The sequence below is a fragment of the Coregonus clupeaformis genome, chromosome 20, assembly GCF_020615455.1.
Source record: "Coregonus clupeaformis isolate EN_2021a chromosome 20, ASM2061545v1, whole genome shotgun sequence".
NCBI classification, from domain to species: domain Eukaryota; kingdom Metazoa; phylum Chordata; class Actinopteri; order Salmoniformes; family Salmonidae; genus Coregonus; species Coregonus clupeaformis.
Window position 1 is genome coordinate 15,014,952 of NC_059211.1, and position 27,912 is coordinate 15,042,863.

The window sequence follows — 27,912 nt, forward strand, 5'->3', positions numbered from 1 at the left end:
GAGTGGTGTGTGCGAGCGAATGAGAGAGAAATCGAGAGAGGTCAGAGCCACAGAATGACCAAGACACTGGCAGAAAATGTACAAAAAAGACAGATAGAAAACTTTTTTGCAACGGAAAACAGGTCCAGGTAATCCCTTCCTGTTCCCGTCTGCTTTCTTACGTTTGGTGCCTAATTAACACGACCCCGGACAGGTAACAGAGTGTGGGGAGTGGAGCCTCTTACCTTGCTGATAGAGATGGAGGCCTCCAGGGGGCCCCTGCTGAGGACCAGGCTCTCTGGAGGTTGGGGCTTCTCAGTAGGGGCCAAGGCCGATACAGCTGCTGCTGCTGGTGTGGGGGGATGAGCCTGGGACAATGATAATCATAATGATGATTATGGTGGTGATGATGGTGATGATCATGATGGTGGTGATGATGATGATGGTGTTGATACATGGAGAAAACACATTCAAAGTAGAAAGTTGTCAACTGCACTGCCATTTCTTCCAATTGAATAACAGTCCATATTTTCAGATAAGTGCACTGATTGGATATGCACAAATAAAAACTTGCATGTTTTGGATTAGAAGGCTCAATTTTTGACCAAGGGCCTACAATTTCAGCTAGATGTCAGTTGTTGTTCTGTTGCTTTTGGAGGTGTGTGTGTTTAGGCCTAAGCAGATGCTATCGCATAACGTCATGGCTAGTGCCATGCTCTCTCAGCTTCTGGATGACCACACGGCCATAAGAGTGTGTGTATGTGTGTGTGAGAATTTGACTCACCTCAGTGGAGGAGAGGACAGAAGGAGGGGTTGGGAAGGGGGGAACAGCCATCTGGTTGATAGCATCTTCGTTCCTATAGGGCGGGAGAGATAGAGAGAGAGAGGGGGGAGAGATAGAGAAGGTGCTATCAATAGAATTGCATTAGCAGTAATCAATGGTGTGGAGAGTGTGAGGTGAAGACAGCTGCATTGGAAGGGATGCCAAGGTTAATGGGAGCATCTCCTCCTGTGTACCAGAGTGTGGTATTAACACGGACTGTGTGAAGTGTGTGTGGTGCTTGGTCGGGACAGCAGAGCGAGACATCAGGTATAAAGCTGATCAAGGACATTATTTCAATCCGTCTAGATCAATATCTCCCTGACCTTAGGGAAACATATGAAGGAAGCATCAATGGGAAAGGAAGCCAGGGTCCTATTCATTATTCATACTGTAGCAAAAAACGGAAGAGTTTCTTATTGGACAGGTAGGCCTTCCCTGTTTCAGTCAGTTTTCTTCTGTTGTGTGTCTAGTGAATACGACTCAGGTAAACACAGCTGGCCCAGTTCAAAATGGACAACTTGCACCTATCCACTTGTGGAATGATGACTTTAAGTGCTTATCAGTGGAGTCCAAAACGTGTAAGCGTCCGCACAGCCGCATTCTAGAATATTGGGACTGTTGGGTTTTATACTTTCTCAGAATCTCAGCGTGGCTCAAGCAATTTCTCCAAACGTCACCACATTCAAATTAATAGAAGCCACTTAAGTGGAGCCACATTGGTTGGGAATTTTGGGGAGGTGCATGGTTGGGCTGTGGGTCCCCCACGGACGGTGGTCTCAGAGCCGCGTAGATACAGTATGTCACAATGGACCGCCGGCTCTGCGACTGTGGACACTGAATTAGCATTTATACATGTAGGCCTATATGCTTATACCTATCCAATCATTTCAGATTTACAGAAGTGCCTCGGGGGTTGAGGGTGTTAGCTCCTGTGATTCTGGTAACATCGGCAGGGGACAAATGAAAGCTACGACGGAGAAAGACAGACAGAGTAATGCTCAGTTTGGGATTGAGAGAGCCAACCAGGCTAGACATTCATCATCTCTCACATCAGGTGATTTGGACTCAACGGCTGCGATAGCACCACCTGAGCCCAATACAACCTCCTTACAATAGGCATGCTCAACATTGCATGGTTAGAGTAGACTTTATGCTCACTCTTTCTCTGAAGAGAATAGTCTCCATTGAAAACAACACAGCAACAGTGTACTTGAGGTGGCTTGACACAAATTATTATAATAATCAGCTACATTAGTTTTGGTAAACGTATTCAACCCATCTATATTGTTAACGATACCTATAGGTATTACCCTGTATCAGTTACCAATAGCAAAGATAATTAGTTGATGAAATGATATCATTACAGTCAATGTGCTATGAAAGTCAAGTAAGTTACTTCAGGGAAAAAGCAAGCAGCAACACAAACATGTATCCCTCAACAGGCCAGCATTCTCCAGTTCTTTTTCATCTTCCTTTCCTCACTGCCTACATGGGACCTATTTTGCATTTCTTTTGTCTTTACTTTCGTTCAATCTCTTTCATTCACTCTGTTTGTGCCGTAATGGAATCTCCCGGCAGGAGCTGACGAAGCCAGTCATTCACGTGGAGAAAAATGCTCCAGCGTTGCCACCAGTGCGCGTGAATTCCACTGCTGCCACCAGCGCGCACTTTTCCAGACAGCTGTTGAAATGACAATACCGAGCCTGGTGGTGTGTGTACACTTGGAACAGCAAACAAGGGAAACAAAACAGTTTGTTCACGCCACCTCAGGGGACTACTGCGAGACGAGGACACAAAAAATATCAAAGCCGACAGATATGACAGAGTCCCGAGGTGAGCGACGGAGAGACACGGAATGAGGGAGGGGAAGACGAATCAACAATCACTCCCTATTGTATGCAAATAGAACCGAGTGGATTCGGCAATAAGCAATCAGGTTACAAATGGTCTGCAGCTGGCAGAGGAGACACCTTAATGGATTCGCAGGGCATATGCAAAAAGCCCATGTGGTAATTGACATGAGTTGCTTGATTTATGAACTTTCTATGAAGTCTAACCATCTGTGTCTTAGTTTCAATTACCATAAATACACATGAACAGGGTAAAGTATAAAGAGATGCACAGCCAGTCCAAATGTTCTCCCTAACCCTTCACCGTGGCCCTATGTCTGTAAGGTGGAAGCAATATGGTGGACGCTCAACCATTACACTGCTTATACCCATACAGAGCATTAAGATCGGCAAACATCGAAGGATTAGGGCCAACGGGAAGGGGTGGGGAGCGAAATGGGGCCGGCAGATGCTATGGACTGTTGAGAGGTAAAAGTGGTTCACCCTGTGCAGCAGAAGAGAGTGAGTGCAGGCATTTCTTCCGATGTCATCCTATAGGATAGTTCCTTCTTTGCAATGTGATACAGTATGTTACTGGAGGCAGAGTCACAAAGAGGTCATGAACTGTCAGTCAAATGAGTGGTTCAGTACGCGTAGGTTAGAGACCCACAGAGATAAAGAAGAGGAAGAAGATGAGGATACTCCTTTCTTCTCCTTTCCTTTGTCTTTGGGCCTTCTCTTGACCTCTCCCCTCTACCGTTCTAGGGTCTCTTTCTTTTCCTCTCATCTCCTCTCCTTTCTTGTCATCTCCCCTTCTATCTGGTTTCAGTCAAAACCGGCAGGGATGCACTCATAAATCTGTCCCGGGTTATATCTTCACTTTGTCCTCTCCTCTCTCTGATAGACAGACAGACGGTCAGACTGGCAGCCACAGCGAACAGCCAAGAAAAGCAGGAGCTTCTGGCTTCTGCAATCCACAAGGATGGTCCTCAGCTAGCCCAGACCAGCTGTCAGTGATGATATTCAGCTATCCTTCCTGTTCACCCCTCAAGTGGTTATGGGTGGTGGTTCCCCCGCTTCAGACGTACAGGTACCCTCCTCTCTCTTCCCCCTCCCTTCTTTCTCCGTCTTCGCCTCTCTCTATCCCTCTCCCCGCTCTCTCTCGATACTCCGGTCCTTTCTTCGCCTCTCTCACTCCATTCATCTACCTCCCTCTCCCCCGCTCTCTTCCTCCCTCTCTCCACTGTTATTGTCTACGCCCAGTAAGTGACCCTTTTCCAATTACAGTTTATGCTTTTTTCCCCTCTTCCACCAAGGTGGGAATTTATGAATCAATCAATCTGTTGCTTGTGTTGCCTTATCCCCACACATCCTCGTTCTCCCACAACTAAAATAAGAAACTGTGGCCAATCCACAGTAAGCTGACAAAGTCGTAGGACGTGTTGCTTGCACGCGTGTGTGTAAACGAACACGCTCACTTGCATCACAGCACTAACTCACTCCAATGCGAGGCCGGATACGCGAACAGGCGCTGGGTGGGCTGATACTTTACTATTGCGTTCCCGACTGGCCCTTTTTCTTCCTGTCCGCAGCCTGGCCGGCGCCCGCTGATGTTTCCATGGCGATACGGCTACGAGGAGACCTATCCTTTCGACGTCCCAACGCTCATTGCCAAACAACCTTTGACTCAATATAGCATTTGAGCCACCCCTCCTCTTCTACCAACATTTTAAACGAGTTTGTCACCAAACCCCTTAACACGTACTGAGCTATTCTGCTCCTACTGTGAATTGGCTGCAATCGAATCACAGCTACTGTGAAAAATGGATTTTCCCCCAAACAAACGGAAGAAAACAAATGCTGAATACTGGACAGCAGAGTGCACACGACCAGTGGGATAGAAAAAAAGTGCATTTCAATAAATCTGAAAACCAACCTGACAGAAGAGGCTGGAAAATCCCTATAAACCTAAATGTGTATGTGTGTCTGTGGGGCATGCATGTGATTAACTGAGATATGTGCCTGCTCTCCTCATGTCTATGACCATTCAACAGCATTCACGGACAATGAAGGACAAAGTCCTCTGAATGTCAACAGTATGACCAAGGCGGTCCCTTCCTGTTCGCTCTACCGTGGTAACTTACCATCCTGCACTTGGGACCTGAGTGGGTCAGACAGCGACACTATGGCTGCATCCCAAATGGCACCCTATTCCCTATATAGGCCACTAATTTTGACCAGGGCACATAGGGTTCTGGTGAAAAGTAGTGCACTACATTTGTATTGGTATTTATTATGGATCCCTCTATTCCTGGGGTCTAGCAAAATTAAGGCAGTTATAACATTTTTAAAACATTACAATACATTCACAACACATTGTGTGCCCTCATGTGGGAGTAGAGTAGGGACCTATCTACAACACAAAATTAATGTGTAAGTGTGTGTATAGTGCATATGTTATCGTGTGTTTGTATGCATGTGTCTGTGCCTATGTTTGTGTTGCTTCAGAGTGCCCGCTGTTCCATAAGATGTATTTTTATCAGTTGTTTTAATCAAATTTTACTGCTTGCATGTGTTACTTGATGTGGAATAGAGAGTTCCATGTAGTCATGGCTCTATGTAGTACTGTGCGCCTCCCAAAGTCTGTTCTGGACTTGGGGACTGTGAAGAGACCTCTGGTGGCATGTCTTGTGGGGTATGCATGTTTGTCCGAGTTGTGTGCCAGTAGTTCAAACAGACAGCTCGGTGCATTCAACATGTCAATGCCTCTCACAAATACAAGTTGTGATGAAGTCAATCTCTCCTCCACTTTGAGCCAGAAGAGATTGACATGCACATTATTAATGTTAGCTCTGTGTGTACTTCTAAGGGCCAGCCGTGCTGCCCTGTTCTGAGCCAATTGCAATTTTCATAAGTCCCTCTTTGTGGCACCTGACCACATGACTGAACATTAGTCCAGGTGCGACAAAAAATGATTATTATGGACAGACTTCTCCCTATCTTAGCTACTGTTGTATCAATATGTTTTGAACATGACAGTTTACAATCCAGGGTTACTCCAAGCAGTTTATTCACCTCAACTAGTTGAGGTTGAGGGTTTAGTGAATGATTTGTCCCACATACAAAGACTCACTGGCTTTACTCAAAGCCAGTGGCATGTCATTAGTAAAGACTGAAAAAAGTAAGGGGCCTAGACAGCTGCCCTGGGGAATTCCTGATTCTACCTGGATTATGTTGGATAGGTTTCCATTAAAGAACACCCTATGTGTTCTGTTAGACAGGTAACTCTTTATCCACAATATAGCAGGGGGTGTAAAGCCATAACACATACAGTGCATTTGGAAAGGATTCAGACCCCTTGACTCAATCTACACACAATACCCCATAATGACAAAGGAAAAACAGATTATTAGAAATTTGAGCAAAAACGGAAATATGACATTTACATAAGTATTCAGACCCTTTACTCAGTACTTTGTTGAAGCACCTTTGGCAGCGATTACAGCCTTGAGTCTTCTTGGGTATGACGCTACAAGCTTGGCACACCTGAATTTGGGGAGTTTCTCCCATTCTTCTCTGCAGATCCTCTCAAGCTCTGTCAGGTTGGATAGGGAGCGTTCAGAGACTTGTCCCGAAGCCACTCATGCGTTGTCTTGGCTGTGTGCTTAGGGTTGTTGTACTGTTGGAAATTAATCCTCAGTGCTCTGGAGCAGGTTTTCATCAAGGATCTCTCAGGTATATAGTTACCACACTTTGCTCCGTTCCTCTTTCCCTCGATCCTGACTAGTCTCCCAGTCCCTGCTGCTGAAAAACATCCCCACAGCATGATGCTGCCACAACCATGCTTCACCTTAGGGATGGTGCCAGGTTTCCTCCAGACATGACGCTTGGCATTCAGGCCAAAGAGTTCAATCTTGGTTTTATCAGACCAGAGAATCTTGTCTCAATGTCTTTGAGTGGCCCAGACAGAGGCCAGACTTGAACCCGATCGAACATCTCTGGAGAGACCTGAAAATAGCTGTGCAGCGACGCTCCCCATCCAACCTGACAGAGCTTGAGAGGATCTGCAGAGAAGAATGGGAGAAACTCCCCAAATACAGGTGTGCCAAGCTTGTAGAGTCATACACAAGAAGACTCAAGGCTGTAATCTCTGCCAAAGGTGCTTCAATAAAGTCTGAATACTTATGTAAATATGATACGATTTCCGTTTTTAAAAAAATATTTAAAAACCTGTTTTTGCTTTGTCATTATGGGGTATTGCGTGTAGATTGATGAGTAAAAAAAACAATTTAATCAATTTTAGAATAAGGCTGTAACGTAACAAAATGTGGAAAAAGTCAAGGGGTCTGAATACTTTCCGAATGCACTGTATGTCAATCTGCTCCGAACCTCTCGCAATCACTCCCGTTCGCTTAGCAGCATGCCGCTGCCTTCGGTTTCCACGACTTGTGACATTGGGACCTGCGCTGATTGGAACACTCTTATTACTGTTCTCCGCCTACTTTACTACAGGATAGCGGAGGAGAAGCAGATGGAGACTACTTCCTTGGCAGGCACGTTCCAGGTAGCACAGGCCATTCGGATAGGGACAGATGACAAGGCAGGGAAACATCCATTAGGCCCGAGCGGCGTCCTGCCATAGGAGTGGAGAACGAGAAACTTCTCATTTGCGTTTTTACATAAGTTTGCGCATAATTGATATTTGTTTTCTAAGCATAGCCAACTCATTCCTGTCGTCCTCCGCTAGCAAACAATTGCCACATTGGAACTCTGGATTGTCAATACATATGGAATAGGGTGTCATTTGGGACACAGACTTTCCTTGTTGCTGTCAAAAAAACACCCATTATTTTACTCTGCCATTGGCATGAGACGCACATCTTAACAGACGCGGTCGAAAGCGGCGCCGATAACCACAAGCTCAAAATGACAGCACTGTCGTGTTCCATGAAGTGTCATCATGGATGTGTCAATTCCGTGGAATATAAAGGACACCCCAAATACTGATTTCATGCTTGCTATATGTGATGTTTTAGTTGTCAGCCAAAGTAGCTGCATAGCAGTCAGCGGTCCACACGTGGCCAGACCCTTCAACAGAAAACCTCACATTGGTGAATCATAAATCAGCATGTTGTTATCTTTTCCGCAGCCTTATTTCCTTCAGCAGCTCAGAAATAATGGATGTGCTGCTCACTGATGCCATGTCTGTCGTTCACATTTTGCACTTCCCTTGGCCCGTATTCACAACACGTCACAGAGTGCTGATCTAGGATCAGTTTCGCCTTGTAAAGCACAGTGAATAAAATTACATAGACGGGGGACCAGCACTCCTACTCTGAGACACTTTATGGATATGGGCCCTAGACTCCAGCCTAGGCCTCCCTCTCTCCCTCCCGCCAGTGTGTTTTAATATGTGTGGAGAACACAGGTGACTGGGCTCTGGCCCACTGTGGTCAATTAAAGGGACTTAAGGATGGCGAGAATAGGCGCGTGGCATGGGGAGGAAATTAAGTGCTGCGTCGCCGTCGTGCTTTGTGTGCTCCTTGCTCCCCCAAGAGATGATTAGGCACTAGGCAGGCAGAAGTGAGAGGGGGGTGGGGGTGAGATGGAAGAGGCAAAGAAAGGGATGGATGGGAGAGAGAGTTTGCGAGAGAGATTAAGACAAGACACAGAAGGTTTGAGAGAGGGGGACGGCTATGGCGAGAGGGAGGAATAAAGACAGCTAGGTAGAGTGAAGGAGGCTTTCTGAGAGAAGGAGAGGTAGTGAGAGAGCAAAAATAATAGCGGGAGGTAGAGTGGGAGCGGTAGAGAGGGAACGGTAGAGCAAGAAATAAATGAGTAATAAGACGGACCAGAGCGAGTGCAGTCAGTTCTGCGTTTCAAATGCCACCCTATTCCCTATATAGTGCACTACTTTTGACCAGAGCCCTGTGGGCCCTGTTAAAAAATAGTGCACTATATAGGAAATAGGTTGCGATTTGGGATGTAGTAAGTCAGCGGCTGGCTTCAAAGCTGGTGTTTGAGTGGCCGGATATTGAAGCCCAGTTAATGAGACTCCACTTCTCCCTTTCTCCTTCCCTCATCCTCTCCTTTTCCCTACATTCTCCTCTCCCTCTCTCCCACATGATCCGATAAGACGCAAATTCCCCAAATTACACAGAGGTCATCATCACGAGTGGGGTTCATTTGCCTTCCCTGGGTAATAGTGGCAATAGACGACGGAGAGCGATGGTGCCGCCAGCCTAATGGTCTTGTCAGAGCGTTACATATGCATTCTGTCAAAGTTGGCTGAGGGAGAAAATAGCCTTCAAATGTTAAATTGGTTCTAACAACGTCCCCCTGAAGGGTACAATATCTTATTTCTATAGAGTGGAGGGGTATTTGGCACGACTGTGGAGGAGGAAAGAAAGAAAGGAGGTACAATTTTCCTCTAGTACTGTTCGCACCCGTATTCGACAGCTTGTACACTGAGAAAGAATGGTACCAATATAGCATAACTTTGCTCACTCGCTCAAAGGGAGCATAAACAAAGGCTTTCTCTCCCTCTCCCTTCATTTAATTAAAATGATAACTCAACATACAGACACTTCAGATTTGTAAGCAGAAACAATTGGGGTGCAATTTTTTACTTCAGCCAACTGCCTCAAAACAATGGCATTTCGATCCCCCTTGTAACCCTTGCCGATGCAGTAAAAGTTATCGTCAATAGAATTACACATGATTTATTTGAAGAGAACGCTTTTTTTTATTCTTCTTCTATTGAGCCATGTCTCCATTTAGAGAGCAATGTCTCCATAAAACATCAGATTTGTTCAATACTTTTGTGTTGTATAATGGTACGTCGGAGTGACTTCCAAATTTTCTCTACCTGCGTCACAAGCCATCTTGTTAAGGTAGTCAAGCACAAAATGAACTCATTCATCTCTGTTTCAAGAAGAAGCCTGTGCTGGAATGCTTGTGGGAGTTAAACGGTAAAAAACGGTGAAGGAATGCTGAACTATTTTGTTGCTATGACTACTTTTTTATTTTGTTAAGATGACTGCTTTAGTTGAATGGAGTTACCTCAGTGGTGATGCTTAGCCTGTTATGGCAAGCCAAAAAGTACATGGGCAATGTAGTGCGATAACTACAGTGCATTCGGAAAGTATTCAGACCCCTTGACTTTTTCCACATGTAGTTACATTACAGCCTTCTTCAAAAAAAATGTTTTATCATCAATCTACACACAATACCCCATAATGACAAAGCAAAAACAGGTTTTTAGAAATTTTTGCAAATGTATTACAAATAAAACACAGCTATTTTCAGGTTTCTCCAGAGATGTTCGATCGGGTTCAAGTCCGGGCTCTGGCTGGGCCACTCAAGGACATTCAAAGACTTGTCCTGAATCCACTCCTGCGTTGTCTTGGCTGTGAGCTTAGGGTCGTTGTCCTGTTGGAAATTAAACCTTTGCCCCAGTCTGAGGTCCTGAGCGCTCTGGAGCAGGTTTTCATCAAGGATCTCTGTGTACTTTGCTCCGTTCATCTTTCCCTCGATCCTGACAAGTCTCCCTGCCACTGAAAAACACCCCCACATCATGACGCTGCCACCACCATGCTTCACCGTAGGGATGGTGCCAGGTTTCCTCCAGACGTGACACTTGACATTCAGGCCAAAGAGTTCAATCTTGGTTTCATCAGACCAGATAATCTTGTGAAAAGAAGGTAGTCTGTACAGAAAAAATATTCCAAAACATGTATCCTGTTTGGAAAAAGGTACTAAAGTAATACTTTTTTTGTCCTGAATACAAAGCATTGTTTGGGGCAAATCCAACACATCACTGAGTACCACTCTTCATATTTTCAAGCATGGTGGTAGCTGCATCATGTTATGGATATGCTCGTCATCGGCAAGGGCTAGGGAGTTCTCAAAACAAAAAAAGACCAAAAAAAAGGAATAGAGCTAAGCACAGGCAAAATCATAGAGGAAAACCTTGTTCAGTCTGGTTTCCAACAGACACTGGGAGACAAATCCACCTTTCACCAGGACAATAACCTAAAACTCAAGGCCAAATATACACTGGAGTTGCTTACCAAGACAACATTGAATGTTCCTGAGTGGCCTAGTTACAGTTTTGACTTATCCCCCTAGAGTCGATGTCCGCTCCCCCGTGGAAATCTAACTAGCAAAATAAAATAATTCCAATAGAAATCTGTCAATTTAAGATAGAGATATGTTTTTTTGCATTGGATGCGTCTCAATCAACCGCATCTACGGTGAAAGGTGACAGAGCTAGAGCGGTGTTTGTAAGACCACGAGACATCCCAAAAACCGGTCTTCTCACAAAATCGTCTGTAGCATCTGACAGGTTGTGACCCCTCTATGGAAAGATGAGACGCTCATGAACACAACGATCTTGGGACTCACATCTTGGAACTCGTCTGAAGTCAGTACAGCTGATCTGCCAACTTCTGTCTGTAGCATCCGAACAGTTTGGGCTACACACTTATATGACCCCTCTGACTCTCACGAACACGTACATGTTGGCTGTTTTGCTCTACGATGCCCACAGGCTTCACAAGACTCGTCCGAAGGTCCCCCGGTACCAGTTGAAAAAAATGAATGGAAGTATATAAACTCAGCAAAAAAAGAAACGTCCTCTCACTGTCAACTGCGTTTATTTTCAGCAAACTTAACATGTGTAAATATTTGTATGAACATAAGATTCAACAACTGAGACAAACTGAACAAGTTCCACAGACATGTGACTAATATAAATTGAATAATGTGTCCATGAACAAAGGGGGGTCAAAATCAAAAGTAACTGTCAGTATCTGGTGTGGCCACCAGCTGCATTAAGTACTGCAGTGCATCCCGTCCTCATGGACTGCACCAGATTTGCCAGTTCTTGCTTTGAGATGTTACCCCACTCTTCCACCAAGGCACCTGCAAGTTCCTGGACATTTCTGGGGGGAATGGCCCTAGCCCTCACCCTCCGATCCAACAGGTCCCAGACGTGCTCAATGGGCTTGAGATCCGGGCTCTTCGCTGGCCATGGCAAAACACTGACATTCCTGTCTTGCAGGAAATCACGCACAGAACGAGCAGTATGGCTGGTGGCACTGTCATGCTGGAGGGTCATGTCAGAATGAGCCTGCAGGAAGGGTACCACATGAGGGAGGAGGATGTCTTCCCTGTAACGTACAGCGTTGAGATTGCCTGCAATGACAACAAGCTCAGTCCGATGATGCTGTGACAAACCGCCCCAGACCATGACGGACCCTCCACCTCCAAATCAATCCCGCTCCAGAGTACAGGCCTCGGTGTAACGCTCATTCCTTTGACGATAAACACGAATCCGACCATCACCCCTGGTGAGACAAAACCGTGACTCGTCAGTGAAGAGCACTTTTTGCCAGTCCTGTCTGGTCCAGCGACGGTGGGTTTGTGCCCATAGGTGACGTTGTTGCCGGTGATGTCTGGTGAGGACCTGCCTTACAACAGGCCTACAAGCCCTCAGTCTAGCCTCTCTCAGCCTATTGCGGACAGTCTGAGCACTGATGGAGGGATTGTGCATTCCTGGTGTAACACATTGTTGTTGCCATCCTGTACCTGTCCCGCAGGTGTGATGTTCGGATATATCGATCCTGTGCAGGTGTTGTTACACGTGGTCTGCCACTGCGAGGACGATCAGCTGTCCATCCTGTCTCCCTGTAGCGCTGTCTTAGGCGTCTCACAGTACGGACATTGCAATTTATTGTCCTGGCCACATCTGCAGTCCTCATGCCTCCTTGCAGCATGCCTAAGGCACGTTCACGCAGATGAGCAGGGACCCTGGGCATCTTTCTTTTGGTGTTTTTCAGAGTCAGTAGAAAGGCCTCTTTAGTGTCCTACGTTTTCATGACTGTGACCTTAATTGCCTACCGTCTGTAAGCTGTTAGTGTCTTAACGACCGTTCCACAGGTGCATGTTCATTAATTAATGATGGTTCATTGAACAAGCATGGGAAACAGTGTTTAAACCCTTTAGAATGAAGATCTGTGAAGTTATTTGGAATTTTACGAATTATCTTTGAAAGACAGGGTCCTGAAAAAGGGACGTTTCTTTTTTTGCTGAGTTTATATGGAGACTGTTTAGTGGCCAAAATGTTGCCAGCATGTTATGTAGCTTACCAAGTGGATTATTTTCCTTTTCACTCTCAGTCGCTTAGTTGCCTAGGCCTACTCCCGACCAAAAGCTTCTGACTCAATGAATGTGATTTTGTTTCACTGAATCTCCGTCTGTATATTTGGTTAATTCTCTGGCTGGGCAAATAAGAGGAAGTGGTATAGCTCACCTATTTGTTTGGTCATCTATCATTGATCAGAAACGTTTAGCATGCAATAGGCTAATGTAGCCTAAATCAAGTGTAGGCCATTATTTTGCTAGATCGCATAAAGCCCACGGAGGTTGTGAAATACAAACACAAGACTCACATGCTTTTGAAAATATAGATTGCTATTATTTTCCATCGGTATCATGATGAAGATACTCTCAAGGGCGCAAGGGAAGGAAAGAGATGAAACGTGGATCAAAAAAGCATGGGCTTGACTTCGGCTGTTTCAAAATATAACTTTTTTTTTTATATGACAGCAGTTCCATTTTATTCTGTTATATTTTATTATATTCTTAGCCTTCTATAAAATATATTTGTGTTGACTGTGATCAGGATAGCATAAGTGTGTCTTTATTAATGAACAAAATAACTATTGATTTCAGGTGTCCCCTTCGTTTGAATAGGCGTTGACGCCCTTGGTCGCAGGGTTGGCTGACTAGCCTTACCTGATGAGGATAATCTTGACCTTGGATGAAGCGCTCTTAATGATGGCTGAGGCGTTCAGGTGGCTGCGGCCATACAGGACCTGGTTGTTGATCTGATGGGAGGAGAGAAGCAGAGAGTAACTACAATCAGTGTCATGTTCATTATGGCACAACGTAACAAAACGTTTTCAACAGAAAACTATGATTTCTTATTGGATAAGGGATGGATTTAATTTCTTTATCTCTTTGACAAACACACAGCAACATAAACACACAAACATGCATGAACACATGCAGGTATATACAAATACACCCTGTAAGCAAATACACACGTGTGCAGCAAACAAACACCCCACACAGTAATCCTCTTGATGGCAACGATGAAGACATGATGATGCCTCCGCTCAAGTGTGACAACAGTGTTTAGTGGCAGCAGCCGTTAGCACATGATTACTGATGTGGGCACACACACACACCCCCACCCCTAATTGAGACAGACGTTACTGAAAGGTCATTGAGCTCGCCTGCTAGCCCCTACAATCCACACCTGCCTGCTACTCAAATGAGCACATTCTGTCGTATCCGCTACTTCTAAATGTTAAATCAATAGGCAATTCAGCACTGTGCAGATACACAGATACAAATGGCCAGGCCACAGCCCCAACACCTTGCTTTGGTGGAATAGCACATATCCTGACTGGGGCTTAGAGACACGGTATGCCTTGTTTGTGAGGGTTTTAGTGTGGGATGACAGTATCAGTGTTCATCAGTGAGGGAGTGTACGTGCGTGTGTGTGTGTGTGTGTGTGTGTGTGTGCATTTCTGCCTATGACGGACTATGTGTGTGTATTTATGTCTGTGTGTGTGTGTGTAATGTATACCAGCCTGTGACTGTGTGTTTCTCTGTGTTTACAGTACAGTGCCTTCAGAAAGTATTCAGACCCCTTGACTTTTTCCACATTTTGTTACGTTACAGCCTTATTCTAAAATTGACTAAATTGTTTATTTTCCTCATCAATCTACACACAATACTCCATAATGACAATGCAAAAACAGGTTTTTATAAATTGTTGCTAATTCATAAAAAACAACAGTATTCAGACCCTTTACTCAGTACTTTGTTAAAGCACCTTTGGCAGTGATTACAGCCTTGATTCTTCTTGGGTATGACGCTACAAGCTTGGCACACCTGTATTTGTGGAGTTTCTCCCATTCTTCTCTGCAGATCCTCTCAAGCTCTGGCAGGTTGGATGGGGAGCGTTGCTGCACAGCTATTTTCAGGTCTCTCCAGGGATGTTCGATCGGGTTCAAGTCCGGGCTCTGGCTGGGCCACTCAAGGACATTCAGAGACTTGTTCCGATGCCACTCCTGCGTTGTCATGGCTGTGTGCTTAGGGTTGGCTGTGTGCTTAGGGTCATTGTCCTGTTGGAAGGTGAATCTTCGCCCCAGTCTGAGGTCCTGAGTGCTCTGGAGCAGGTTTTCATCAAGGATCTCTGTACTTTGCTCCATTAATCTTTCCCTCGATCCAGACTAGTCTCCCAGTCCCTGCCGCTGAAAAACATCCCCACAGCATGATGCTGCCACCACCATGCTTCACCGTAGGGATGGTGTCAGGTTTCCTCCAGACGTGACACTTGGCATTAAGGCCAAAGAGTTCAATCTTGGTTTCATCAGACCAGAGAATCTTGTTTCTCATGGTCTGAGAGTCCTTAGGTGCCTTTTGGCAAACACCAAGCGGGCTGTCATGTGCCTTTTACTGAAGAGTGGCTTCCGTCTGGCCACTCTACCATAAAGGCCTGATTGGTGGAGTGCTGCAGAGATGGTTGTCCTTCTGGAAGGTTCTCCCATCTCCACACAGGAACTCTAGAGCTCTGTCAGAGTGACCATCGGGTTCTTGGTCACCTCCCTGACCAAGGCCCTTCTCCCCCGATTGCTCAGTTTGGTCGGGCTGCCAGCTCTAGGAAGAGTCTTGGTGGTTCCAAACTTCTTCCATTTAAGAATGGATGGAGGCCACTGTGTTCACCTCATGGCTTGGTTTTTGCTCTGACATGCACTGTCAACTGTGGGACCTTATATAGACAGGTGTGTGCCTTTCCAAATCATGTCCAATCAATAGAATTTACCACAGGTGGACTCCAATCAAGTTGTAGAAACAAGAATGATCAATGGAAACAGGATGCACCTGAGCTCAACTTCGAGTCTCATAGCAAAGGGTCTGAATAATTATGAAAAATAAGGTATCTCTGTTTTTTATTTGTAATAAATTTGCAAAAATGTCTAACAACCTGTTTTCGCTTTGTCATTAAGGGTATTGTGTGTAGATTGCTGAGGATTTATATTTATTTAATCAATTTTAGAATAAGGCTGTAACGTAACAAAATGTGGAGAAAGTCTGAATTGTTTCCGAAGGCACTGTGTGTGTGTGCGCATCAGCCTGAGACTGCTTGTGTGTGTCTGTGTGTGTGTGTGTGTGTGTGTGTGTGTGCATATGCCTGTGTGTTGCAGTGGGTCGGGTCTCCCTCCCTCCGCTGCCGCTACTTGTGGCAGGCCACATAAATTTTTTATGGTGGCAGTGACATTGTTGTAATGAGCAGCGCTAGCATGACAGAGAGGGTGGGAAGAATGGAGAGAAAAAAAACAGAGGGCTGATGGAGGGAGGAGAAAGTGATATGATGGAATGAAGAAAGAAAAGGAAGAGGTCAAAATAACAGACTAAGGTAAGCTGACAACACGTCAGCTCCAATTCAGGCTCTTCCATGTTAGTATCAATGTTTGTGGAAGATCATCTAAGACAAGCGTTTAGAAACCGACAAACACTACAGCTCCAAACTGACACATTTATAATTCATTGCATTCATTAGACGCTTACTCTGCCAGTCCCAGAGCTCAAACCCAGCAACGACTCTAATCAAACCATAAGAATGAATCACATCTATTTTGCATGGCTATTCCCTGCTTAGATTAATTAGTAGTAGGTCCACACTCAAAAAGGAGACTTTCAAAGTTATTTTCATTAATTGAGGCAACAAGAGCAAATGCTTTCGGAATCTTCCCAGAAAGACAGAAAGGAAGAGAGACGAAAGAGCGAGAAAATAAGACAAACTGAAAAGTGGAGAAACAGATACAGTATAAGAAAGTATAGAGGCAATTTTTTTTGCGTTAACCACTTGGGCAGCTTTTGCCCTGTCATTTCTTTGAGGCAAAAACGCACACAGCCTATTCGCACACGCACATACACCATTGTGTTTTGTTGTGATGGATTCTGTGGCCTGAGAGGAGCACTGGCCTCAGCATCAACAGTGACAGTGATGGAGCCATTTCATTTCCTCCCTCAAGGGCTCAACAGGATTAGACTATTACAGGGAAGGAAGGAAGTGGGAGGGAGAGAGGGTGGGAGGCGAGAGAGCGAGGGAGAGAAAGAAAGGGCTGTGACGTACACAAAAGAAATAATGCATGCGCAGGGGATGGGAGAGAGAAAGAGGGAAGGAAGAGAGGGAAAGGACAAGGGCAGACTATCCAACATGGCCGCTTACACTACCTTGTCCACCTAATCAACCCCTGCAATTGGCTCATCTGTGCGTGACTGTCTTTTCACACACGTGTGTGAATGTGTGTGAGAGAATAGGCATGTGTGAGTTCGCACTGGTGTGTGTGTGTGTGTGTGGCCCCCCTCACCTCCAGCAGCTCGTCCCCAACACGGATGCTTCCGTTTTTGGCGGCGGGGCCCCCGGGACTGATGCCCACCACGAATATGCTGAGGCAGGAGCGGTCGCGGTTGCCTGCCAGACTCAGGCCCAGGCCCTGGCGCTCTTTGTCCAGCTCCACACACAGCAGCTCCCCGCACAGCTCCCCATAGCGCAGCCTGATCCGCTCTGAGGGAGAGAGAGGGCAGAGGAAGAGAGACAGGTGGTCATTTCTAATGCTGTGTTTCAGTGTTGTAGAAAGTTTTAGGGTAAAGATCACACCAGCAAACCATTTATCTAGACTTACACTAGAAAAGGTCTTAAAAGGCAATTGTCCTGACTGAATTCTTGACACACATCCGTAGGCGGCGCGCCAGGAATACCCTGGCCTGTTCCATTATACATGAGTGCAATTATTATAATTACCATATCTCCCAACTGTCTGAGAAGGCACGGGCTGCCTCCAATAAACAGAGGAACATGTTCATCTCTGCTCTCTAGCTAAAGTCTAAGCTTTGCTTTCCAGTTTTATAATGCTAGCTAGTTCCGCTAGTTTCTCTCTATCGCTTAGACTGAAAAGTAATTGCATGCAATGCAATAATCCCTATTGTTGCAGTATTTAAAACTCGCTCTGGATGTACCATTGCATTAGCCTGGGTCCCAGTCTGTTTGTGTCATCATGTTACTCCATCTCATGCCAAACATGTCAGGTTTGGAATGGCACGGAGTTGACATTATAGCACAAACAGGGAGCAGGCTACCATTGCATTCCATCTATTCATGTGTGTTGAGGTCTGGGAAAAATCCAGTGGCTGTCATGGAAACTAATCAAATCTTCTGCTTTCTTATCAAACAGCCCTGTGTACGTGTGTGGGTAGAAAGAGGGCAGAGAAAACATCTTCAATGGAAACTTGGTCCTGCTGCAACACCTTTAAAGGGGCAATAAGCAGTTGCTACATCCATTTTTGGATTTATAAATTAATTATATGTATCCATTGATACTTTAAGAATCTAACTTATAAATGCCTCATGAGCTTAGTTCACTTGCATCCATATCTCTGTCTATTAATTTTAGAGTGGTTACATTTCTCCAGCCCCGTCCCTCAGCTTTTCACCGTACCAGGGGCGGGGAGGCTGCTTTGTTATTGTTTCTACTTCTGATTACCGCTTTAAAAAGAAGCAACCACAGAGAAAGAGGTGGTTACTTCTCATGCTCAGCATTTCATTCAATTTCAAACATTTCGAGAGGCATTTTTTTATGAAAAAGCACACGCCAAGCCAAACATCTACTCTCTCACACATACACTAAAATACATGTAACTGCAATCATCGTAAATGATTACTTGATACACACACCCTGTGCACCTATGTTGTGTGTGTGAGAGTAGGGAAGAGAGAAGGGAATTTGGTCCTGCTGCCACACCTTGAAAAAGCCACCCACTCCAGAGCCAACTTCATAGCACACCGATTCCGCCGTCCAACTCACATCATTTATCAAATCACCCAATCGTCCATTCAACAAACAGGTACACACAGGTCATTATTTGGCTGAGACAAATGGGATGGATGCTTCCCAAACCACAATGGTATTTAGCCCTCCCAACAATAACAAGCCAACATTATTCCAACGTTTTGATGGATGGCTGGGTTTTATGACCCTGCTCACAAAACTCTTCACCTTGCATAATGCCGTCAGGCCCTATGACATGATGCACGCTTAAATATCCCCCCTTCCTCTCCTCCCTCTTTCTGTTTATTTCTGCCCAGCCCAGCGTAGTGTTTCACTCCTGTTTTGATTAAAACCCTGCAGCTGTCACACAGTAAACATGAAGGGGGCAGGAGAGGGAGAGAAAAGAGAGAGGAGGTAGAGAGAACAAGCGGGAGGGATGGTATCCATGACCTTTCAGAGGCGGCCCTCAATGTTTTTATTTTCTATTTATTTTTTAAGGCGGAGAGAGACATGGAAAGAGCGAAAGAGAGAGGGAAGGAGGAAGGAGAGAGAGAGCAAGAGGGGAAGAAAGAGATCCTGGGAGGGAGAGAGATTTTCATTCCCGTCACGCCGTGAGAAGAGTCATTAAAAGCCCAAAAGAGGTCCATAAATTCCAACCGATAAAAAGGAGGGGGAGAGAATCACTCCATGAGCGTGGAGGGGGGGGAACAAGGGAAAAGAGGAAGAGAGTGACCTTAGAGGTAGCAACTGGATGGGTTGAGAAATTGAGAAAAGTAGGAAGCGAAAGAGAGGAAAAGAGAGGGTGGGTGGATGGGTTGAGAGGGAGAAAGGAGAGAAACTAAGGGGGGAAATAAAGGAAGAGATAGGAGAAATTGGATGGGTTGATAAAGGGAAGATAGGACAGGAGAGGCAGAGAAATGTCTCAAGAGAGGTAGCAAGATAGAGACGCGGCTAGAGAGAAAATGAGGATATGAAAATAGAGGTGTGAAGTGCAGGGATCTGGTCCAAACCACAACCTCAGAAACATTGCTAGAACGTTTTATTAGGATTGGTTTAAAACAGTTATTGCTGTATCAGTGGTTTTAGTGACAACACTTGGGCTGAGGAAAATACAAATCCATAACTTCATCCAATTGACCCTACGGCAAAATGTGTAGAATTGGAGGAAATTAGCTTTAAAACTGCAAATAATCATGCAAATTACAGCGGGCCCCCTTGATTTTGTTAGTCACTCTCTCAGATATATTAAAAACTGCACATTTTTCTCTCCACCCCATGGCAAAATGAGTAGAACTGCATGAAATTAGTTAGAAAATTGTCAAATCTTCTTTCCGACCATAGCAAATGTGTTGAATTGCACCAAACTTTAAAACTGCAACATTTTCTCTACGCCCAACTATATTTCCCTTAAGGCCCCTAAAAGGCTAGGGCGAAAGAGAGAGTGTGTGTGTGTGTGCATGCATGCGTGTGTAGGTGACAGGAAAAAGGGGAATTGAGTGGCATGACCATGTTTGATTGAATAGGCCCTTAGTGAGGCTGCTGGCTAAGAGGACCTGTAAATGAACTTGTGGAGAGAAGGAGTGGAAAAGTGTCTGACAGAGGCTAGTCCCCATTAGTTCGACACTTAGCTGTGGTATAGTAACTGTGTTTAAGACTCAGTCAGAGAGCGAGGGAGGGAGAGAGAGGTGCTGCACTACCATCATAGGGCTGGGCGATATGCCGTATTCTACTATATACCAGTATTGATGCACGGATCGGTTTGGGTTTATACTTTATCTTGTATAACGGTATTTTAATGTTTGGTTTGTTAAATATGTTACGCCACTCCGCTGTGTGTAATGTCCGTTTTTATAGTTTTATCCGTTTTCTAATTGAGTCGTCTCTCTCCCTCCATACACACCAAGCCCCGCCTCCTGTCACTCAAGGAGATACGTTTTTGCACTACCACGAGTCACAGTCTGCATTGTCAATGCTGCAGAGCAGATGCAATGCTGCAGATGGTGACAATGATGCTGCTTTCCACTTTGCTTCTTAATATAAATCCACAAATGTTCTATAATCACACTATTAGTTTGTGTATCTTGCTATCTGAAAACAGCTAGTTTGTCTTTTCTTAGCAAGTTGGGGGTAAAATAAATAATGTTAGCCGCTAATGCTAATTGCTAGTTGGCTAGCTAGCCAGCTAGCTAGCTAAATGTCTTGGAGCAAACGTAGCTTGTGAAAAATAGTGTGATATGATTTTTGGCAATATCGCACAGCCCTATTCCAGCGTGAAACACAGACTTCCATTGAGAGATCCTCAGAATTATGGACAACTTAGTTTATCAATTGAGTTTCAATACACTATGAGTCTATTCATCACAAACCACAAAATGTTAAAGGGACAGTGCAGTCAAAAAAGTGATTTTCCAGTAAAAAAAAGAAAGATATTTCCACACTATGAGGTCAAAATAACACTCTGAAATTGTGAAAATTATGATAATGCCTTTTTGTGTAAGACCTGGTTGAAAAAAGATCTTGGAATTTTAGCCTGTTCAGGTGGGATGGAGTTTTTGGCCCAGATCATGACATCACAATCTGATCTGATTATTCTGACCAATGACCAGTCACCTTTTATTTGCATATGTATCCTCCTACTTTGAAGGGGTAAGCGGGGTAGGCTCTAGTCTAGACGATCCTATCCGCCAATCAGGGCTGTGTATGTAAATATATAAACATTTCTATCAATATGCCCACACAATCAGACTGAGCATTTCAATGGCAAAAGGAGGTTGAGGGAAATAAATGATTACAAATATATTAGCGCCGTTGGGGGTATTTGGGCTCATCTGTCTGTGTATGTTCAAGAAACATTCTGCACAGAATAAGAATTATTACAGCACATTGATAGGTGAAATAATTGTTCTCTCTAGGCATTGTGAAGATCTGTTTATTGTGAAGAATCTGTGCATCTCCAACACGTACCATGGGTACATTCCAAATGGCACACTATTCCCTATATACTAGTTGTTCCTGCCAAAACCAGCACCTGGGTCTAGACACTGCTGTGCACAGGGTTTTAATTTTGTTTTTTCTGTATCTTTCGCTAACCATTTGATATTGGAGTCATGTTGACAGTAGAGGCTTTCATCGCAGTCAGCCATTTGATTTTGGGGACCAAAATCTGTATTGGAGTAGAAAACACATTGCCACAGGGAGCAAAAAGGTAAAAGGCCTGCAAGTTATTTTAGTGTTAAAATGCTTTGTTAACAGTCTGAGTATGAAGCATGCCTAGAATCCAATTATGTTAATTATGTATTTAGAGTTAATTTATGATAGTTTTAATAGACTTGGGGGTTTTGATAAGAATACCAATCGTGAACTCTTCCCTCTTCGCGACCTTCAGTCACATGCACACACACAGAGACAGACAGACACACACAGAGAGAGACACACACACACAGACACACACACACACAGAGAGAGAGACACACACACAGAGAGAGAGAGACACACACACAGAGAGAGACACACACACAGAGAGAGAGAGACACACACACAGAGAGAGACACACACACAGAGAGAGAGACACACACAGAGAGAGAGACACACACAGAGAGAGAGAGACACAAACACACACACACAGAGAGAGAGTTAAGGAGTGCTAGTGTAACAGTCAACTCCACCCAGCAGGGTGGGAGGCAGGACAGCTGCTGCTATTTTAATTAGAGCTCTCTGCTTCTCGCAGGGACCACTGTGTCGCTATGTGTGTGTGTGTGTATATACACTACCATTCAAAAGTTTGGGGTCCACTTAGACATTTCCTTGTTTTCCATGAAAACATACATGAAATGAGTTTGAATAGGAAATATAGCAAAATGCATAGGACATGTAGTCATTGACAAGGTTAGAAATAATGCTTTTTAATTGAAATAATAATTGTGTACGTCAAACTTTGCTTTCGTCAAAGACTCCATTTGCAGCAATTACAGCCTTGCAGACCTTTGGCATTTTAGTTGTCAATTTGTTGAGGTCTCTGAAGAGATTTCACCCCATGCTTCCTGAAGCACCTCCCACAAGTTGGATTGGCTTGATGGGCACTTCTTATGTACCATATGGTCAAGCTGCTCCCACAACAGCTCAATAGGGTTGAGATCCGGTGACTGTGCTGGCCACTCCATTATAGACAGAATACCAGCTGACTGTTTCTTCCCTAAATAGTTATTGCATAGTTTGGAGCTGTGCTTTGGGTCATTGTACTGTTGTAGGAGGAAATTGGCTCCAATCAAGCACCGTCCACAGGGTATGGCATGGCATTGCAAAATGGAGTGATAGCCTTCCTTCTTCAAGATCCCTTTTACCCTGTACAAATCTCCCACTTTACCACCACCAAAGCACCCCCAGACCATCACATTGCCTCCACCATGCTTGACAGATGGCATCAAGCACTCCTCCAGCATATTTTCATTTGGTCTGCGTCTCACAAATGTTCTTCTTTGTGATCCGAACACCTCAAACTTTGATTCGTCTGTCCATAACACTTTTTCCAATCTTCCTCTGTCCAGTGTCTGTGTTCTTTTGCCCATCTTCATCTTTTATTTTTATTAGCCAGTCTGAGATATGGCATTTTCTTTGCAACTCTGCCTAGAATGTCAGCATCCTGGAGTCGCCTCTTCACTGTTGACGTTGAGACTGGTGTTTTGCGGGTACTATTTAAATGAAGCTGCCAGTTGAGGACCTGTGAGGCGTCTGTTTCTCAAACTAGACACTAATGCATTTGTCCTCTTGCTCAGTTGTGCACCGGGGCCTCCCACTACTCTTTCTATTCTGGTTAGAGCCAGTTTGTGCTGTTCTGTGAAGGGAGTAGTACACAGGCTTGTACGAGATCTTCAGTTTCTTCGCAATTTCTCGCATGGAATAGCCTTCGAGTTTAGAATAGACTGACGAGTTTCAGAAGAAAGTTATTTGTTTCTGGCCATTTTGAGCCTGTAATCGAACCCACAATTGCTGATGCTCCAGATACTCAACCTAGTCTCAAGAAGGGCAGTTTTATTGCTTCTTTAATCAGCACAACAGTTTTCAGCTGTGCTAATATAATTGCAAAAGGGTTTTCTAATGATCAATTAGCCTTTTAAAATGATAAACTTGGATTAGCAAACACAACATGCCATTGGAACACAGGACTGATGGTTGCTGATAATGGGCCTCTGTACGCCTATGTAGATATTTTATTTAAAAAAAATCAACATTAACAATGTCTACACTGTATTTCTGATCAATTTTATGTTATTTTAATGGACAAAACATTTGCTTTTCTTTCGAAAACAAGGACATTTCTAAGTGACCCCAAACTTTTGAACGGTAGTGTATATATGTGTGAGGTGAGAGGATGTATGTGCACATGAGAGAGAGAGAGAGAGAGAGAGAGAGAGAGAATGTCTGTATGCATTGGTGGGTGTGTGTGTGGGTGTGTATATGAGTGTGTGTGTGTGTGTGTGTGTGTGTGCGCACAACCTGCATCTGGCACTAAAATGTGGGTAGGAGGGGGGTGGCCACCTGAGACAAGGTGGGCGGAAGGAGACAGGAATAATCCAGTCATGATTGGCCTGATCCCAAATAGACACACATACTGAACACACAAACCCACACTGAACACACACCGAACAAACACACACACACACAGCTAATAGTCTCATACACACTAGGGATTATTTCCATTCTCTATCATTTACTCCACAAATTGAGGTGAGATAATCTCTATTGGAGGAGAGGATTAACGAATGAGGAGGGAGGCCCAAAGAAATGTAGCCAAACCAGAAAAGGTCAGCATCTCAAATGGCAGCCTACTCTCCATTTCTGGTCAAAAGTAGTGCACTATATAGGGAATAGGGTGCTATTTGTGGCGTAACTAAAAAGGGATTAAAGAAAACAAAAAAGTGACAAAGTGAAGAGATGGTTGGTTGGGCTGACAGATAGATTACCAACAGTGTTTATAACTTAAAGGATAAAGGACCGTGACAGTGTTAAAGTCTGGTGATAAACCAGTGCATTTGTCAAACGCACGCTTGTTTGCAATTTCGACCTGTTAAAGCCGGGGATCTTCTATTTTCAAACCCTAGCGCCAGGATTGGTAATTTACCCATTTTATATGAGCTAGCTTGCACTGAGGTGGGAGGGGTGGCAATATCTGAGGTGTGTCCTTAGAAACGTGCGGCAAAGTGCCAATTTCAGTATGCACTGGTGGGGATATTGAAGACCAACCGAAAACTGGTTTTATCTGTAAAGCGGTTGGTTATGGCATGGATTTTGACAGCGGAAGCGCAGCCTATCCAGCCGTGACACACAGTGCCCATATGCACATGGAACAAGAGATTAGGAATGTGACTAATTGAAAAAATGTCTCAACGGCCATATATTTATATGGTTTTCCAAAGAGACATTTATAAAATTCCAGGTGAATTCACAATGCAGCTGCCAGCAATGGTTTGGGTGTCACGGTGCGTCCCTTTCTGAAGGCATTGCACCTGTACTACCATTACTGTACCTCAATTCCACCTCGCAGTGTTTGCATTTCCTTCTCATTTAACTTCTCAAAGTATTGCCATAGAGGACTTCCCTTCTGTTGCTTGCCTTTTCTGCCATTTATCAAACTTTTAACAATGATGACGTAGTGGTGGAGAGTCGACTCCAAATAATTGATTCCTCGACTCTTTGCACGTCGACACCCATTTCTGAGTGTAAAAATTCCTGAGATTCTGCATTTTTGGAACGGAGGAGGCTGATTAGTTGCCGTACTTCAGAGAACACAAACACTTGCATCTTTCATAGTGAGCTATCGAGGGACGGAGAGAGAGGGGCGGGGCATAGCAAGGTCGGCCACCAGACAGACAGAGTCAGAACCATGCACTAGGCCTATCTATCGAAAATCAAAAGCTGTATCTCGTAATTTTAAATGTTTACATTTTAGTCATTTAGCAGACGCTCTTATCCAGAGTGACTTACAGTTAGTGAGTGCATACATTTTTTTGTTCATACTGGAATGTGTAATGGAATGCTGTATCTTGCAATTTCTTGGTTTGCAATGTCACGCAACTTCAGTAAAGCAGGGCTTATCATCAATGAATAGGCTAGGATATTCTACACGCAACAGACCAAAGACTGAACACACTCGCATCATTAGTGAAGCGAAAGAAGAGGGGTGTAATCATTTGTCCAAACAAAAGTTTATATTGGACAAATTCAGGTTGAAAAAACGTGGTGCGCATATGTCTTGGTAATCTGTCTTGCATGCCTCGCAAATTCACCAAAGTAGCCTAAATCTCGCCTCTTCCTCTCAGCTTTTATTTAAATTATAACACAGAAACACAGAAAATTATATGTTTTGTGATTAACACACTGCGATTTTAATTTTGTGGGTGCAAAAAACATTGGAATTTTTGTTAATGTTAAGGATCACAATTTCATTTAAACGTTTTAACGTTCACACCCCTACAATATATGTTTTTTTATGGCTGTAAACCTCGTATTTAGAACAAACTAATGTTTTTTCCCCCTTTAGTTTCATTTCATTAAAAACGACGCATACCCTCCAAACGAAGGATGTTTTTTTTTGTCATACCCAATGCATTCACCAAGTTGTCAAGACTAACAATAAAGGGTTTGGCTCTTTGAAATAAATCTTAAAATCACCAAAGTTGTATTAACAGATCAAGTTTGGCAGCAGCAGAACAGTGAGCGGACATCCCCTTTTTATCTACACTGAACAAAAACATAAACACAACAGGCAATAATAAAGATTTGACTGACTTACAGTCCTTCTACCCCCCCACAGCGGAGTCACTCACCACCTTCCGGAGACATTTGAAACCCCACCTCTTTAAGGAATACCTGGGATAGGATAAAGTAATCCTTTAACCCCCCCCCAAAAAAAAATTTGTAAAGTGGTTATCCCACTGGCTATAGGGTGAATGCATCAATTTGTGAGTCGCTCTGGACTAGAGCGTCTGCTAAATGACGTAAATGTGCCCTTGAGCAAGGCACTTAACCCTAATTGCTCCTGTAAGTCGCTCTGGATAAGAGCGTCTGCTAAATGACTTAAATGTAAAATGTAAATGTAAATAAGGAAATCAGTCAATTTAGGCCCTAATCTATGGATTTCACATGACTGGGAACACAGATATGCATCTCTTGGTCACAGACCTTAAAAAAAAGGTAGTGGCGTGGATCAGAAAAACAGTCAGTATCTGGTGTGACCACCATTTGCCTCATGCAGCGAGACATCTCCTTCGCATAGAGTTGATCAGGCTGTTGATTGTGGCCTGTAGAATGTTGTCCCACTCCTCTTCAATGGCTGTGCTTAGTTGCTGGATATTGGCGGGAACTGGAACACGCTGTCGTACACGTCGATCGAGAGCATCCCAAACATGCTCAATGGGTGACATGTCTGGTGAGTATGCAGGCCATGGAATAACTGGGACATTTTCAGCTTCCAAGAATTGTGTACAGATCCTTGCGACATTGGGCCGTGCATTATCATGCTGAAACACGAGGTGATGGCGGCAGATGAATGGCACGACAATGGGCCTCAGGATCTCGTCACGGTATCTCTGTGAATACAAATAGCCATCGATAAAATGCAATTGTGTATGTTGTCCGTAGATTATGCCTGCCCATACCATAATCCCACCTCCACCATGGGGCACTCTGTTCACAACGTTGACATCAGCAAACCACTCGCCCACACGACGCCATACACACAGTCTGACATGTGCCTGGTACAGTTGAAGCCGGGATTCATCCGTGAAGAGCTCACTTCTCCATTGTGCCAGTGGCCTTTGAAGGTGAGCATCTGCCCACTGAAGTCAGTTATGACGCCGAACTATGAGCTTCTCTGAGACGGTTTGTGCAGAAATGCTTTGGTTGTGCAAACTCACAGTTTCATCAGCTGTCCGGGTGGCTGTTCTCAGACGATCCCGCAGGTAAAGAAGCTGGATGTGGAGGTCCTTGGCTGGCATGGTTACACGTGGTCTGTGGTTGTGAGGCCGGTTGGACATACTGCCAAATTCTCTAAAACAACGTTGGAGGCGGCTTATGGTAGAGAAATTAACATTAAAATATCTGGTAACTGCTCTGGTGGAGAATTGCATGCTCCCTCAAAACTTGAGACATCTGTGGCATTGTGTTGTGACAAAACTACACATTTTAGAGTGGCCTTTTATTGTCCCCAGCACAAGGTGCACCTGTGTAATGATCATGCTGTTTAATGAGTTTCTTGATATGCCACACCTGTCAGGTGGATGGATTATCTTGGCAAAGGAGACATGCTCACTAACAGGGATGTAAAGAAAATTATGCACACATTTTAGAGAAATAAGCTTTTTGTGAGTCTGGA

At 44.4% G+C, this 27,912-nt stretch overlaps 1 protein-coding gene across 7 annotated transcripts in view; it reads right to left on the reverse strand.

The window, feature by feature from the left end:
• The window catches only part of LOC121533722 (inaD-like protein), a 169,409-nt gene that overhangs the window by 19,216 nt on the left and 122,281 nt on the right, over nucleotides 1-27,912 (reverse strand). For all 7 annotated transcript variants that reach the window (XM_045205328.1, XM_045205327.1, XM_041839901.2 and 4 more), the window contains 4 exons: nucleotides 17,085-17,281; nucleotides 13,432-13,523; nucleotides 764-836; nucleotides 225-347 (listed from right to left, as the gene is read on the reverse strand). In XM_045205328.1, coding sequence (XP_045061263.1) covers nucleotides 225-347; nucleotides 764-836; nucleotides 13,432-13,523; nucleotides 17,085-17,281 — 485 coding nt within the window. The remainder of the gene's footprint in view (nucleotides 1-224; nucleotides 348-763; nucleotides 837-13,431; nucleotides 13,524-17,084; nucleotides 17,282-27,912) is intronic.